A 13,370-nucleotide genomic window follows, 5' to 3' on the forward strand; every position below is an offset into this window, starting at 1 on the left:
GAGAAGGAAGCGACACACCTTGAATAAGAATGAGCTGAGGAGAGTGAGGGGAGCTCCACAGCCAAAAGCTACTGATTAGTTTAATTATAATCTTGAGGTGGGACAGACTGTTCTGTGATAAAAACATTTGGTGCAGCAGGTCTCTGTGTGTGCATGAACTAAATGCCTCTGCTACTGGTTTTGTAGAGGACCAATAGCGGTGCCAGAATTTGTAAGAGGGCTTCCAGTGCTTAGTTAGGCAGTAAAATGCATCAGCGTAAACAATAACACAGGTTTAAAAGCAAAATAATACAATGCAAGTGGGAAATATGAAAAACATGACATCATGTATATTTCCTTAGCTGGAAAAAACAAGAAGAGTTGCCATTGTGTGGTCAGCGTATGGTCAGGACAGAGCTCAGCCTCAGCTGCTCAAACCTCCACTCTGCACCCTCTGGCATCCTGTGATCACCTCATGCGTACAGACAGACTGATCGCAAACTGCACCCGTTCTCTTCACATCTAAAGGGACACAAATTCAAGTGCACTGCAGGGGAAATGTGACCAAATGTGAGACTTTGTATACATTATACATATTCATTCCACTTTTATGATACTCTTCAGAACATTCTATAGAGCTCTTAGACTATAACATAGGTAGGCTACGTCAATGCACAAATGGATGTCACAAATCGATTTGGGCAACTAAGGGCTGCATGCATATATATATATATATATATATATATATATATATATATATTAGATATATATTATATATATATAATAATATATTAAGTATATTATATATATATATATATATGGAAATCATTAGCTTCTGTTTCTCTGTATGCATCTGACTGTAAGAATGTCTTCTGGACACATGAAGGCGCCATTTCCATGCACATGGATGTTCTCTCGATCCTCTGGATGCTCTCACAATAAAGGCTCTTACAAATCATGTGTCACATTGGCTCCACGATGAATATGCTAGTCACAGTTCCTCGTGTTTTCAGATTAGAAAATAAGCAGCACTGCCCTGGCCACGATTCTCCACAGCCCGCGTCTCCATTTGGATCACACGAGTTGTTATTCAGCAAGAATGGCACACCACAGCGGTTAAGGAGGCAGAGTATATTTATAGATTTTGAAACAGACCCCAGTCTTTATTCTGGCAGCTTTTTTATTTTTATTTTTTTTAAGTGATGAGCTTCAGTATTTAAGTTGAACGCAGGTTGTGTTGCTCACAGTGCTCTCAGAGCCATCAGACTCCGTGTTGCTCTGTGCGCGCACGCTTTTTCATCCTCGGATTTCCATTACGCACAGGACAGCGCTCACATGCCTCCTGGAAGAGCTACCCTGTCAGAATGGAGCGGCGCGCAGCAGGAGCCTGTGTGACTGACCGCACTCAGAGCCGCCGTGAAACTCGAGCTTTCCCAACCTTTCTCACCTCATACTTCCCCTAGGATGGGCAAAGCGTGTGACTATTCTAAAGATCATGTCAGGACTCGCGTCCTCTGAGCCTCCTAGTACTCCACAGTCAGAGGAGTGTGGTTTCATGCGCAAATAAGTTCAAGACTCCCTCCCGTGAAGTCATTTTGCCTTTTTGGTTTGTGCTTCTTCTTCTTCTTCTTCTTCTTCTTAATTTCAAATTTTCATCTGAACACTTGTAAGCCCACCATGGCAGCTGCATCCTGAGGAGGTGGTGGAGGAGATGGATGTAGAGGAGAAGGATGTGAACGGTTCGAGCTGTTTGCGGAATGAGAGCGACTGCGGGCTGAGCGCTACCTCGGCTGGAGTGTCCACTGCGCTGGCCAGCGTGCTGATCTTCACCATCGTGGTAGACATCCTGGGAAACGTCCTCGTCATCCTGTCCGTGTACAGGAACAAAAAGCTACGGAACCCAGGTGAGACGCACAGAGGATTGCAGGAAGTTATTCCTTATATTGATGCTAACTATTCAAAATAAAAGAACCCATGTGAATTCTTTACCAGCTGAATTTATCAAGCAAGGCAAAACAACTTCTCTCTCAGTGAGCTTTCTTTCCTGCCTTCACTCATAACTAAAATTATGTAATGCACTGTGTGGCCTGTGACACCCCCTCCCTCTTGTATGACAATCAAACTGCTATCTGAAGTGGACCTCCAGCCTCACTGTGACAGAGTTTCCACAGCCTTGCATGCCTGCCTGCCTGCCTGCCTTCATATCTCTTCATAAATAATGGCACACACTCTCCCCTCCATTTGGCTGTAACCTTGCTGGTTTCTCCATCCCTGATAAATGACATCCCTCCTTATATCAGGTGTCGATGAGCAGCCAAGGTGAGAGACGCCGTTGTATGGTTTCTTTGTTGCATTGCACACAGTTCATGCCACACACAACCCTCCTCCTCATCCTTTGTGGGCTACATTTGAAATGTTCAGACAGCAGAGAGAAGGTAAAGCTGACATTTATCATGACTACCTTTGTGTCCCTTCTCCTCATTGGCAATAGTAGCATTATCTTTCAGCTGTCCCTTTTATCTTGTAGCCTGCAGTTTCTAATGGCCACTGAGAAGCCACTGTCATTTCCAGTGACTGGGGCTGTTTGTCTCCTACTATCTGTTTTCATAAATGAGTTGCATTTTATGTTTTGCGCACCAATATTCTTCAAGGTGCCTTTTCATCGAAGCACTGGAGGAGCAGGGTTTAGTTCCCCCGTCATTAATCAGCCAGAATAAGAAACTTTTCAAAAAACTAGTACATCCTTCTTCTTGGAAAGGAAAAGATGATATGCAGAGATATTCTCATGATTTGCTCCCACTTTTTTCTTGGATGACAAATAATAGTCTCTTGTTAGTAAATGTTGGCAGTCATTACTAGTTTGTCGTGTCTCTCTGTAAATAAACTTGTAAAAGCTGTATAGTAGCCAATATTGTGTGGCATAGAAACACATGAGCAGTAATCGACCCACCTCCTCAGCCACAGGACAGACTGAGCAGTAAAGATCCTGAAACCCTACAGAGTTTATGGCATGAGAGGCAGCTGTGCAACAGATGCGTGGACACAGGCGCCTATTTTGCTTTGATTGACCGGATCTCGTGATTTTTTCCCTACTAAAAATAAAAAGTGCAGAATAGAACATCGAGATGTCCTGCAGAGGCTGACTACATATCAGAGAGCAACGCACGCGGTGCATCTGATACTCTGCTGTTTTTGAACTTAAAGGTCTGGAGGAGAAAGCAGCGTGCACCCAGGCAATTATACCCAGCAGCTCCGCGGCTCAAAGTAAAGCGAAGGACGCCCTCTGAGCCCGAGCGAAAAAACACAGTAAACCTTGCGATCACAACAAAATGCTAATGGAGCATGCTAATGAGGCAGCGGGATTAGGTCAGTGTTGGGGATAACAAGGCTTTAATTACAATTTCAAATACATTACATAACATACCCGTTTTACAGCAGCCCAAAGCCATTTTGGCAAGAAGTTGAGGATCCCGGAGAATAATTTGATTATCTGCTTGGCAAAGACAAATAAATAAATAATGGCACAGTCCACTGATCTCAAACAACAGGCCAGGACTAAATGGCCTGTTCAAGAGTCCACCTTGGGCTGGTGGACCATGCGCACTGCACTGATTACAGACCTCGCGTCGGTGTTCCCCTGCTCTAATTGGGCTTGCTGACATATCTAGTCACACGCGAGTCCTCCCCACAGTTGTGCTGCTCGGTTTGTTCGCATGTATGAATAGAAACCTGAAACTCCAGTGGAAGCTCAGAGCCCATCCTGCTATCGCTTTGCTTTTTTTCCCCACGTGTGTCCTTAAGTGACTGAAATTGTTGCTGCCGTTAGCCTATCAACAATCTCCACTCTGTTCTTAACAAGCTATTTATAGGTTTGGCTCGCTTTGTATGAATGTTTAATTGTACAGTTTCCAAAAGGGAAGCATGGATACAGCTAAAGAACAGCTGTAGCTTTATACACGGGCCCCTTCTTGTTTGCTTGTTTGCGCAGGGCCTGCATATACGATTTCATGCAGCGTCACTCTTTAGGCCTCGCAAGGAGTGTAAGTTTTAGGTTTACATACATATATAAAAGCACGCACTCAGATATAGATGTGTCAGGCGGGGTGCTGAAAACATCCTATCTCATCTCTCCATTACACATTATTCAGACAGCTGGTTCGCTTCCTCACACAGCAGCAGCAGGACCTTTCCGCTCTGTTTCATTTCAACACACTCGCTTTGCACGCTTCCTCGATATACCCCCCCCCCCACACACACACACACACACACACACACACACACACACACACACACACACACACACACACCCACACACACACACACACACACACTCTCCACCATTTAACCCCTCAACACACACCCAAAAACAAAAAGCAAACAGTCATGTACATGGAAGCACGAGGTTCACATTCTAAGTGCTGAAACATCTTGGGGGCGAGATCTGGTACCTTATGTTTCATTTGTATCAGGTTTCCAGGGGGTCTTTCAAAGTGCGCAAATGTAACAGGGCGTATCCACCAGATCCTCAAAGTGTACAGCATGGCACTTATAGGACTGCCAATGGGGTGTTAACACTACGCTTCTCCACTGGGGGTTAACCATACTAAAAATACACTCACAAAATGCTTTCGGGAGAGAGAAAGAGTAGTGCGGCACAGACAGAAAGAGAGAGAGCGAGAGCGAGAGAGAAAGAGGGTTGGAAAAAGAAAAGGATGAGAGGGAAGTAGATGGAGGAAGAGATCCCACGCTGCGCATGCGCGTGTAGTTTGCGCCCTGCCGTGCCGTGCGAACTCTAGGTCGTGTGTGTGTGTGTGGGGGGGGGGTGTAGTGTGTGTGTGTGTGTGCGTGTGTGTGTGTGAGTGTGTGTGTGTGTGTGTGTGTGTGTGAGCGTGTGTGGGGGGGGGGTGTAGTGAGAGTTGAAGATGGACTTGAGTTTTTGTTAAATCATGCATTGCACCCTCCTCAGCTGCTCCACAGTCATGAATAAAACCTAGACACTTCAGCGTCCACAGGAGTAGGGGTGGGTGGGTTTAATTGAGTCAGTGGACTTGAGTGACTCAAACCAGAACCCAATTCAAATTGACAGCACAGATCCACGGAGAATATCACTTAGCACGCTCCATTAAACATGCCCCCCGAGCAGATGATATTAAGTTTTCCAGCATGGTCGTGGGGCATTGTTAGATTATTTTAATCATCTTGCTAAACCACACCTTGAAATGTAATCTCATATTTGCAGCTCATCCATCTCGGACAGGAAGAGGCTTCTTTAAAATGACCACTTTTCACCCTACCTTGAAATCCTGTTGCACTGGACGATGTTTGTGTACCAGTGATCCTCTTTTATGCCCTTTTCAACTCCAGGCTGCTGCGTTTTTTCCTATCTCAGACATACGGCCTGTGATTGGTAGATGGGCTCTGGCGATGATGATGATGATGATGGTTTTGACCAGGCTCATAGCGGGCTGTATCACCAAAAGGCAGCTCATGTCAGTTTAATGTTAAGTTTCATTCTGGGGCCTCTCTGGCCAGAAAAGCCTCACGAAAACGAGGTCACGAAGTCGCCACTACTAATTCATCAGCGCCCGTGTCCTTGCCAAAAGGTTATTCTTGCTTATTTATGATTAAGACTTACTAAGTTGAATGCAATTATATTCGGGGTATGCTCTGGCAGTAATAAGCCTTGCGTTGCTGACGTTCAGATGGATTCAGGCACTGCCAAACCCTTCTGCATGTCTTGGTGAATTCCTCAGAAGGTGTATAAATATAGTCGGGTGAATTAAAGCTTAGTAAATCAAGTTTCCAGTATGAGCAGTGAGAGTGATGGGGTACAGATGGTGGATTTGAAATAGGAACACGCACCCCAGAGATTCACATGCGTAGCAGTGAGATTGAAAACCAAATCGACCGGCAGCCCTTTTTTGTTTTGTCTTGCGGTTTGTTTGCTTGCGTTTGCCCGCATCTTCATAATGTAACTCTGTATTGCTCCAGCTTCACCCCCCCCCCCCCCCAGACACATACACACACTCTCTTTTTTAAAAAAAAAAATATATATATATTTTGTTTTATTTCCCACGTTGTTTTACTACTCTGAACCGCCAAGTTGGAACGAAGCGATGACAAATATCCAGTTTCTCTCTGACACTGTGCCCTGTGATGCGCTGTTTCAATTTATGTTTCATTCACCAGAAAAATATGACAGAGTCTCACACTGGGGAAATTCACTGGGCGGTTGCGCGGCTTTCTCGGGACAGAAGTCTCAGTTAATCTGATGCAACATTTCGCTTGTTTCACAAGTTTTTTGTGCGCGCATAGTGCAAAATCAGATCACTGCAGAGCGAGCGGTGTAGGACAAGTCGAAGGCTGCGTGTCAGCTGTCCCTAATGGCCTGTAACCAATCAGCATTCAGGTTAAGGTCTATTCAACACTTGGTAATTATAGCTCCCAAAGACGTCGACTCCGTTCTCGTATCCGTGTGTGAACATCTCTGTTTGACAGAGCGGTCTTGAGTGCTGTGAGTTTGGGTGTCATGAGCATCATCGCCGGCCAAGTCGGTTAATTAAACCGAGGTAGAGAGGTAATGGTTCGTCCAGGGTTTGAATAATCGATGCCAACAAAACAGAGACAGTCATCTGGCCGCTCCACAGCGATCCTCTCAGCGGTGTTTTAGCACTTACCTCATCCTCCTGATGATAAGCGAGTAAGAGGGTTCAGCCAGAGTGAGCTGGCCGGACCGTGCCCCGTCCAGCCGGCACACACACACACACACACACACACACACACGGAGGAGCCGTGTGATGTCAACGAGGAATCAAACCTCTGCACAATGACAAGAGCACAGAGCGAGCACTGGGAGCATCACAAATGCAATCTGACAGATTTGCCCACTGAGCTGACTCAAGGATGAAGAACAAATGCGTTTTATTTTTGTCCCAGCAGGCTTGAGCGACGGCTGGTGCCGTTTTAGTGACTTGGAAAATTGACTTGTCTGTAAAAACTCCAGATCGGCGGGAAATGGTGAAATCAACCATCTGATTTTCTTCTTCATGAAACTTTAAATGTTCTGTGCCCCTGTTTGTTTTGTCTGCTTCGTTAGCACACCGTTTGAATAAAGTTCCAGGAGTGAAATGAAATTAGACCGGTTGCTAAACAACATAACGCAGCCATGTTGGCGTGCAGAGATTACAACAGGACCTGAATGCGGATTGATGGCCACATATGTTTCAAATCCACTTCCAGCGCTGTTGTTTCAGCTGTTGCCTGAGCAAGCAAGAGCTTTGCTCCTTTTACATTCTGGCTTCATAAGTTGTCACTCAGCATTTTAACATACACTAAAGCGCTTAATCTCTAAAAATGATGGACCAACTCGATCTATTGGCTGCAAAACAACAGCTTTATGTTGTCCTTAACATATTGCACATTTACTCTAACCTCACACGAGGTTAATCCCTATTTTGCAAAACCAACACAATTGCGTTATGGCGCCAGCGTATCTTGTTCTTATCTGTCTTCTTATCTGACTTTACAATTTGATTTATTGTTTTATTCTTCCCCACCCAGAACAGCTGCACTGTAACAACATCACATGTCATTTTCTATAACTCATGTCATCTGAGGAGATCCAGTGTCACACCAGAATCAGCTCTGACCTCGGGAGGATGGGGGCTTGTTTGGATGTAATCGGACCCCGAAACCACCCGCGTCCTTGTTGATATGTACTTTAACTGCGTTCTAAGTATGTGACTGCATTTTCCCAGGAGCGAGGAAGCATTATTATACTGCGAAGAGCATATTATTGGGATGGACCTGCCCATAGGGAGATAACCTTTTGCTCACACTAGCTAAATTGACTAAATCTGGGCTTAATCAAAGTACAGGACAAAATAGGTTGAGCTGATGATGGGGCTCCATGAAAAGTCAGTTATAATTTGTCTTTGCAAGGGACATGAATATCCAGAGAATTCACCGAATATTTGTTAAAATAAAAACTATATACACTAGGGAATGTCTTGCTAGTACAGCTTTGGACCCTATTTTGTCTTAAGAATTGCTTTAATGCTTTGTGGCATAGATTCAACAAGGTTCTGGAAACATTTTAGTTTTAGAGATTTTAGTTCATATTGACATGATAGCGCCACAGATTCAGGATAGAAATCCCCTGTTCCACAAAGGTGCTTTGCTGGATTGAGCTCTAGTGACCAGTTGAGATGACTTGAGCTTTGTGACATGGAACGTTATGGCTGGGAGCAGTCTTTGGAAGATGGCACACTGTGCTCATAACGAGAAAGACATGGTTAGCAACGATAATCAGGTAAGCTGTGGTATTTTGATGATTTTCAGTTGGCACTAAAGGGCACTAAGTGTGTCAAGAAATAATTCCCCACACCACTACACCAACACCATCAAAAAATTGCCTTTCTTTTCCATTCTGATGCTTGAACGTCAGCAGCTTTCTTGACCATGTCTAAATGTGTAGATGTAGTTGCTGCCATTGACCATATATTTATATTTATGAGCATATGAACAGGTGTGCCTAATATAATGACCAATAAGTGCCAATTAGGAAATATTGCAGTGTGACAAATTTCACAGCAATCAGCTTCCTAGTAGTTAAAATATTTTTCCAGCTGGACCCATTTAGACCGCTCGTCTACACCTAGCAGCATTAGCATACACAGATAATTCAGTATGGGCCTGGATCCAGATTGGGGCAGTAAAAAATAATGTAGTATGAAAAGGATGTAGAGATTCTTGCTCCCAGCTCATGAAATACTAACATCAGGATCATGTTTTCATGCATGAAGGGTTATACCCCTTAAGCATTAACTCCCAGTGCACCTGGATACCTCTCTAGCTAGGTTTCCTAACATGGGGAATGTGCAAAAACCAGATGCATGTATCGCTGCTTTTTTGCACTTTTATTTGACTTTGGTTGTGAATTTGACCTTTTCTATCACTCTTTTTTTGGCTAAAATGCTAAAACTACATGGTTAGATTAAGGAGAAAAACCCTGTTTACTAATGAAACACATTATTAATCAAGGGAAAGTCACAGTCAAGCCTCCACTGTCCCAATAAGCAAAGTTACAAACATGATCCTGCATATTTTACCTTCTCTTTTGGTCACATTTTGTCAGTTTTCATAACCTCCTTTTTTTTCTTTTTCTTTAGGCAACATCTTTGTGGTGAGTTTGTCTGTGGCAGACCTGGTGGTGGCGCTGTACCCCTATCCACTGGTCCTGACAGCCATCTTTCACAATGACTGGACTATGGGTGACCTGCACTGTCAGGTCAGCGGCTTCATCATGGGCCTCAGTGTTATCGGCTCCATTTTCAACATCACGGCTATCGCCATCAATCGCTACTGCTACATCTGCCACAGTCTCCACTACGATCGTCTTTACAGCCTGAGGAACACGCTCTGCTACCTGGGTCTTACTTGGCTACTCACCGCCATCGCCACTATTCCCAACTTCTTCGTCGGCTCACTGCAGTACGACCCTCGCATCTACTCCTGCACCTTTGCTCAGACCGTTAGCTCATACTATACTATCTCCGTGGTGATTATTCATTTTCTGATCCCTCTGCTGGTGGTGTCCTACTGCTACATGAGGATATGGGTGCTCGTCATTCAGGTGAAACACCGAGTTAAACCGGAGCAAAGGACCAAACTGAAACCTAGTGATGTGAGGAACTTCCTGACTATGTTTATGGTGTTTGTCTTGTTTGCCGTGTGCTGGGCCCCCCTGAACCTCATAGGCCTGGCTGTAGCCATAAATCCTCCGAAGGTTGCACCCAACATACCCGAGTGGCTTTTTGTCACAAGCTACTTTATGGCGTACTTCAACAGCTGCCTCAATGCCATCATATATGGACTGCTCAACCAAAATTTCCGCAAAGAGTACAAGACCATTCTCCTCGCTCTTTGCGTTCCTCGTTTGCTCCTCACGGAAACTTCAAGATGTGCCACAGAGGGACTGAAGAGCAAGCCTTCACCAGCTATAACAAACAATAATGTGGCGGAGATAGATGTATGAAATTTTACCGGGAACGTGGATGTGTCCTGTGATTCACAGAGTGCCTTTTCAGGATCTGTTTCTTTTTCATGTTGTAAAGATGCATTTGTGTTTGGTGAGGACACTGCTGCCATCATATTCCTTCCAGCTTGCTGGACACTTTGCACTCCTGTTGAGAACAAACATTGATTGTATAATTATAAGTATTCTGTGTTCAATAGTGAGTTTCAAGACAGATTAACAAACTGGGAGGAAAAAGTACAGAAAGAACAAATTACTGGGAACATTCAGATTGTATATAGTGGCCAGCTGTGAAAATTATTTTCTTAAATTCTCAAAATCTTTCACGAACACTTAAGGTCCGATACTCTTTGGGTGAGGGACCTACTTTTAAAGCCAAGTCCCAGCATGTGTATATCACGTGTACGAGAATGACTCACTGCCTATTTGCACAGAACAATTACGAGTATGTCAGCACCATGGTGATAATGAAATAAATGTATTTTCTATGGCCACAGTGTCTTTGGGGTCTTAAATACAGTAATAATTATAGAAAAGCCTCAAGGTTTTATTTTCATTCAATAGAATCCTTAATCTAATTTTAGGTTTAAACAGAAGCTGTTTTATGGATCAATTACCAAAGACTTAATGCTCTTATTTGGATGGTAGTGACTCAAGAGTATTAAAACTGGGGCAGGTGCCAATTCCAAAACACATTTCAGTTTCAGTCTAACTCAAACCTCGTATTTCTTCTTCAGCCTGAGTGAGCATCTCAGCCTCAGTTTCACTGGCTTATTAATTCACCGTGATGCTGTTTCACCCTTGGGTTCATCTTCTGAGCAATGACGCGGTGGAACAAATTTTGGAAGCTTTTCTTCCGGTTATAATTGAAGAAATGAGGGGGGAAAGCAAGTATATCACAATGGGTTTTTATTTGTTAATGCAACAAAGCATGTCTTGTTGTTTGAAAAACATTCTCTCATAGCTTTTTGGCAGATCTTTGTCAAACACGACTGTTTATTAACTATTTCTAACCATTGCATTCATATGCCTATCAGACTAGGACATTTAAAGCTCTGGGCATCGCCCTTTAGACCCTAAATGATTTAAAGATTGGGGAGACTGTGCAATGAGGAAGAACAAATGGTAAACAAAGCTAGGCTTCTTCTTTATAAAACGCCTGGGGGACCTGATAAGCATCAGGAAAGAGGAGATGTAGTTCGTGATAGTGCAAGGGTGCCTGAGCACATGTCACCCCAGCCAAGATGAGCTCTGACAGCCTCCCAGCACAACTTCCACCCAGCAAACAAACTCTGAGCAGTTCACCTCACAGGGAGGCTCCGAGATGTCAATGTGACACATTTTTGATATGATGCACTGTTACTGGAATATTAAAGAAATTACACATGTGTAGCTCGGTATTTGTAAATATCACCGGCATGTTTCACATTTATCTACAGGTCGACTGTCCAGCTTTTGCATTCTGCTGTGCTTTGAGGCAGCTAACCTTGAATAGTTTTCCTGAGGTCTGACTAATTTAAATCGTCAGTGGAGGATTACAGATGCAGAAATAGGAATCTGAATTCACGAGGGATGTTGGCTCAGCACTCAAGCTGTCTTACAGAGCCAGGCGGCGTCAACTCGCTCAGGAGCAGCAAAATGACACAAAACTGTTCAATTCTGCTTCTAACAAATCAGTGTGTGTGATGTGGAAGAAAAGAAGCAGGCCACATGGCAGCGCAAGGTCGGCCACAGATGAGTGACTAAAGGGGCTTGAGGGGAAATGACAGCATTCACTACTGAACCAAAGAGTCACAGACGGATGGCTTGGTCACCCTTCTTCCCTCTGCTTTCACCTTCTACTTTTCATTCTCTGCTTTTTCTGCTCCTTTGAACCTGTGCTGTTTATTTTCTCTTCTTGTCCCCTAAGGCGTCTTATAATAGTGTCACATTTTGTTTGAAACAAAAGGTTAATAAAGAGAGAGAGCTTAAAGAAGAAAGGTTGATCACTGCGTCACACTGGTTAGCCAATTATGCATCATATCACTGTTAAAGAGCAAGGCAAATACCCAAGATTTTTTTTGTTTAAATCAATTTGCAGATTTTGCTCACTGTGACATAAACAAAGTGCATCACCAGGCAATCTCTGTCCATCAAAATGAGACACAGTTACAGGAGTGTGAAAAAGTCTTGAGTCATTTGTTTTCATTTTATGAGAAACATGTGAAACAGGTACATGGAAATACAGTACATAAGACAAAAGTAGCGTTTATACAATTTAACAAACTTGAAAGTCAGTACTGGTATGACCACCTTTATTCTTCAACACCGCCTGAACTCTCTTAGGCAATCTCTCTTGTAATTTCTTGAAATAGTCTCCAGGAATAGTTCTCCAGGCTTCTTGAAGGACATTCAAAGCTCTTCTTTGGGTGTTGGCTGCCTTTTGTTCTGTTCTCTGTCAGGATGATCCTACACTGCTTCATTAATGTTGAGGTCCAGGCTCTGGGGAGGCCAATCCATGGCCTCTTGTCACTGATTTTCAGTCCAGTTCTTGTGTAATTTGGCATGCCTCAGCCTTTTCTCCCTGCCCCTCTTACTGAAGACTGGCATCTGGACAGACGCCTTTCCCTTGAGACCATTTCTGATGAGGCTTCAGCGAACAGTAGGTGGATCAGCTGAAGGGTCCTTTGCAGGATTTTTCGTATTTGTGAAAGACATGACTTTCAGATACTGCTCATCTGCTGGATGTAGGTTTTTTTTCCTGACACTTCTTTCATCCTCCACTTGTCCAGTTTCCTCAAATCTTTTAAGCACACACTTCACACATGCTGAGATATGCCACAGTTTTTGGCTAATAGCTCTTTGGGAATCACCTTGTTGGTGCAAAAACATTGTTTTGTTACTGTCAAGCTGGGTTATCTTTGAGACTTTTCATAGATTCAAGTAAAGAAATTGGGACAAATGATGCATTCTTCCAAAAGGCTGCTAGTAACAAAGATACAAAATGTAATTTATTATACAAAATGAATTTTGCTCTTCTCTAAGTTGTCTGTTGCGTGCGGACACAACACTGGTACACAACCACGGTGGATTTCCAATCTATCAAGATTTGATTTCCAGAGACTCAAAACTAATTTGACAAACTAACATAATTTAAAATCTAAGGATGTTTTTTGATACTTGGATACTTGAAGAAAGTCTTTTCCAGTCAATGACTGTCTGGAGTCTGCCAGACCTTTATGGAGCTGCCGTCAGTTGCGGCTGTTTGTGAGTCACTATGACGTCATTTTTGTTTTCAATAACTGAAAACATGCTCTGTTGGGTTGAGATCAGGTGACTGGCTGGCCTATTAAAAAACTTTCCCATTTCTTTGCCT

The 13,370-nt window shown here is 43.5% G+C and overlaps 1 protein-coding gene across 1 annotated transcript; it reads left to right on the plus strand.

Annotated features, from left to right (window-relative positions):
* Positions 1 to 877: 877 nt before the first annotated feature.
* On the plus strand, positions 878 to 12,382 carry mtnr1c (melatonin receptor 1C). Its single transcript, XM_005927916.2, has 2 exons — positions 878 to 1,883; positions 9,150 to 12,382. The coding sequence occupies exons 1-2, from the start codon at positions 1,691 to 1,693 to the stop codon at positions 10,013 to 10,015; spliced, it is 1,059 nt and encodes a 352-aa protein (XP_005927978.1). The 5' UTR covers positions 878 to 1,690; the 3' UTR covers positions 10,016 to 12,382.
* The last annotated feature ends 988 nt before the right edge of the window (positions 12,383 to 13,370 follow it).

Source organism: Haplochromis burtoni, unplaced genomic scaffold (genome assembly GCF_018398535.1).
Source record: "Haplochromis burtoni strain Fernald_Lab_line unplaced genomic scaffold, NCSU_Asbu1 Contig_10, whole genome shotgun sequence".
NCBI classification, from domain to species: Eukaryota; Metazoa; Chordata; class Actinopteri; order Cichliformes; family Cichlidae; genus Haplochromis; species Haplochromis burtoni.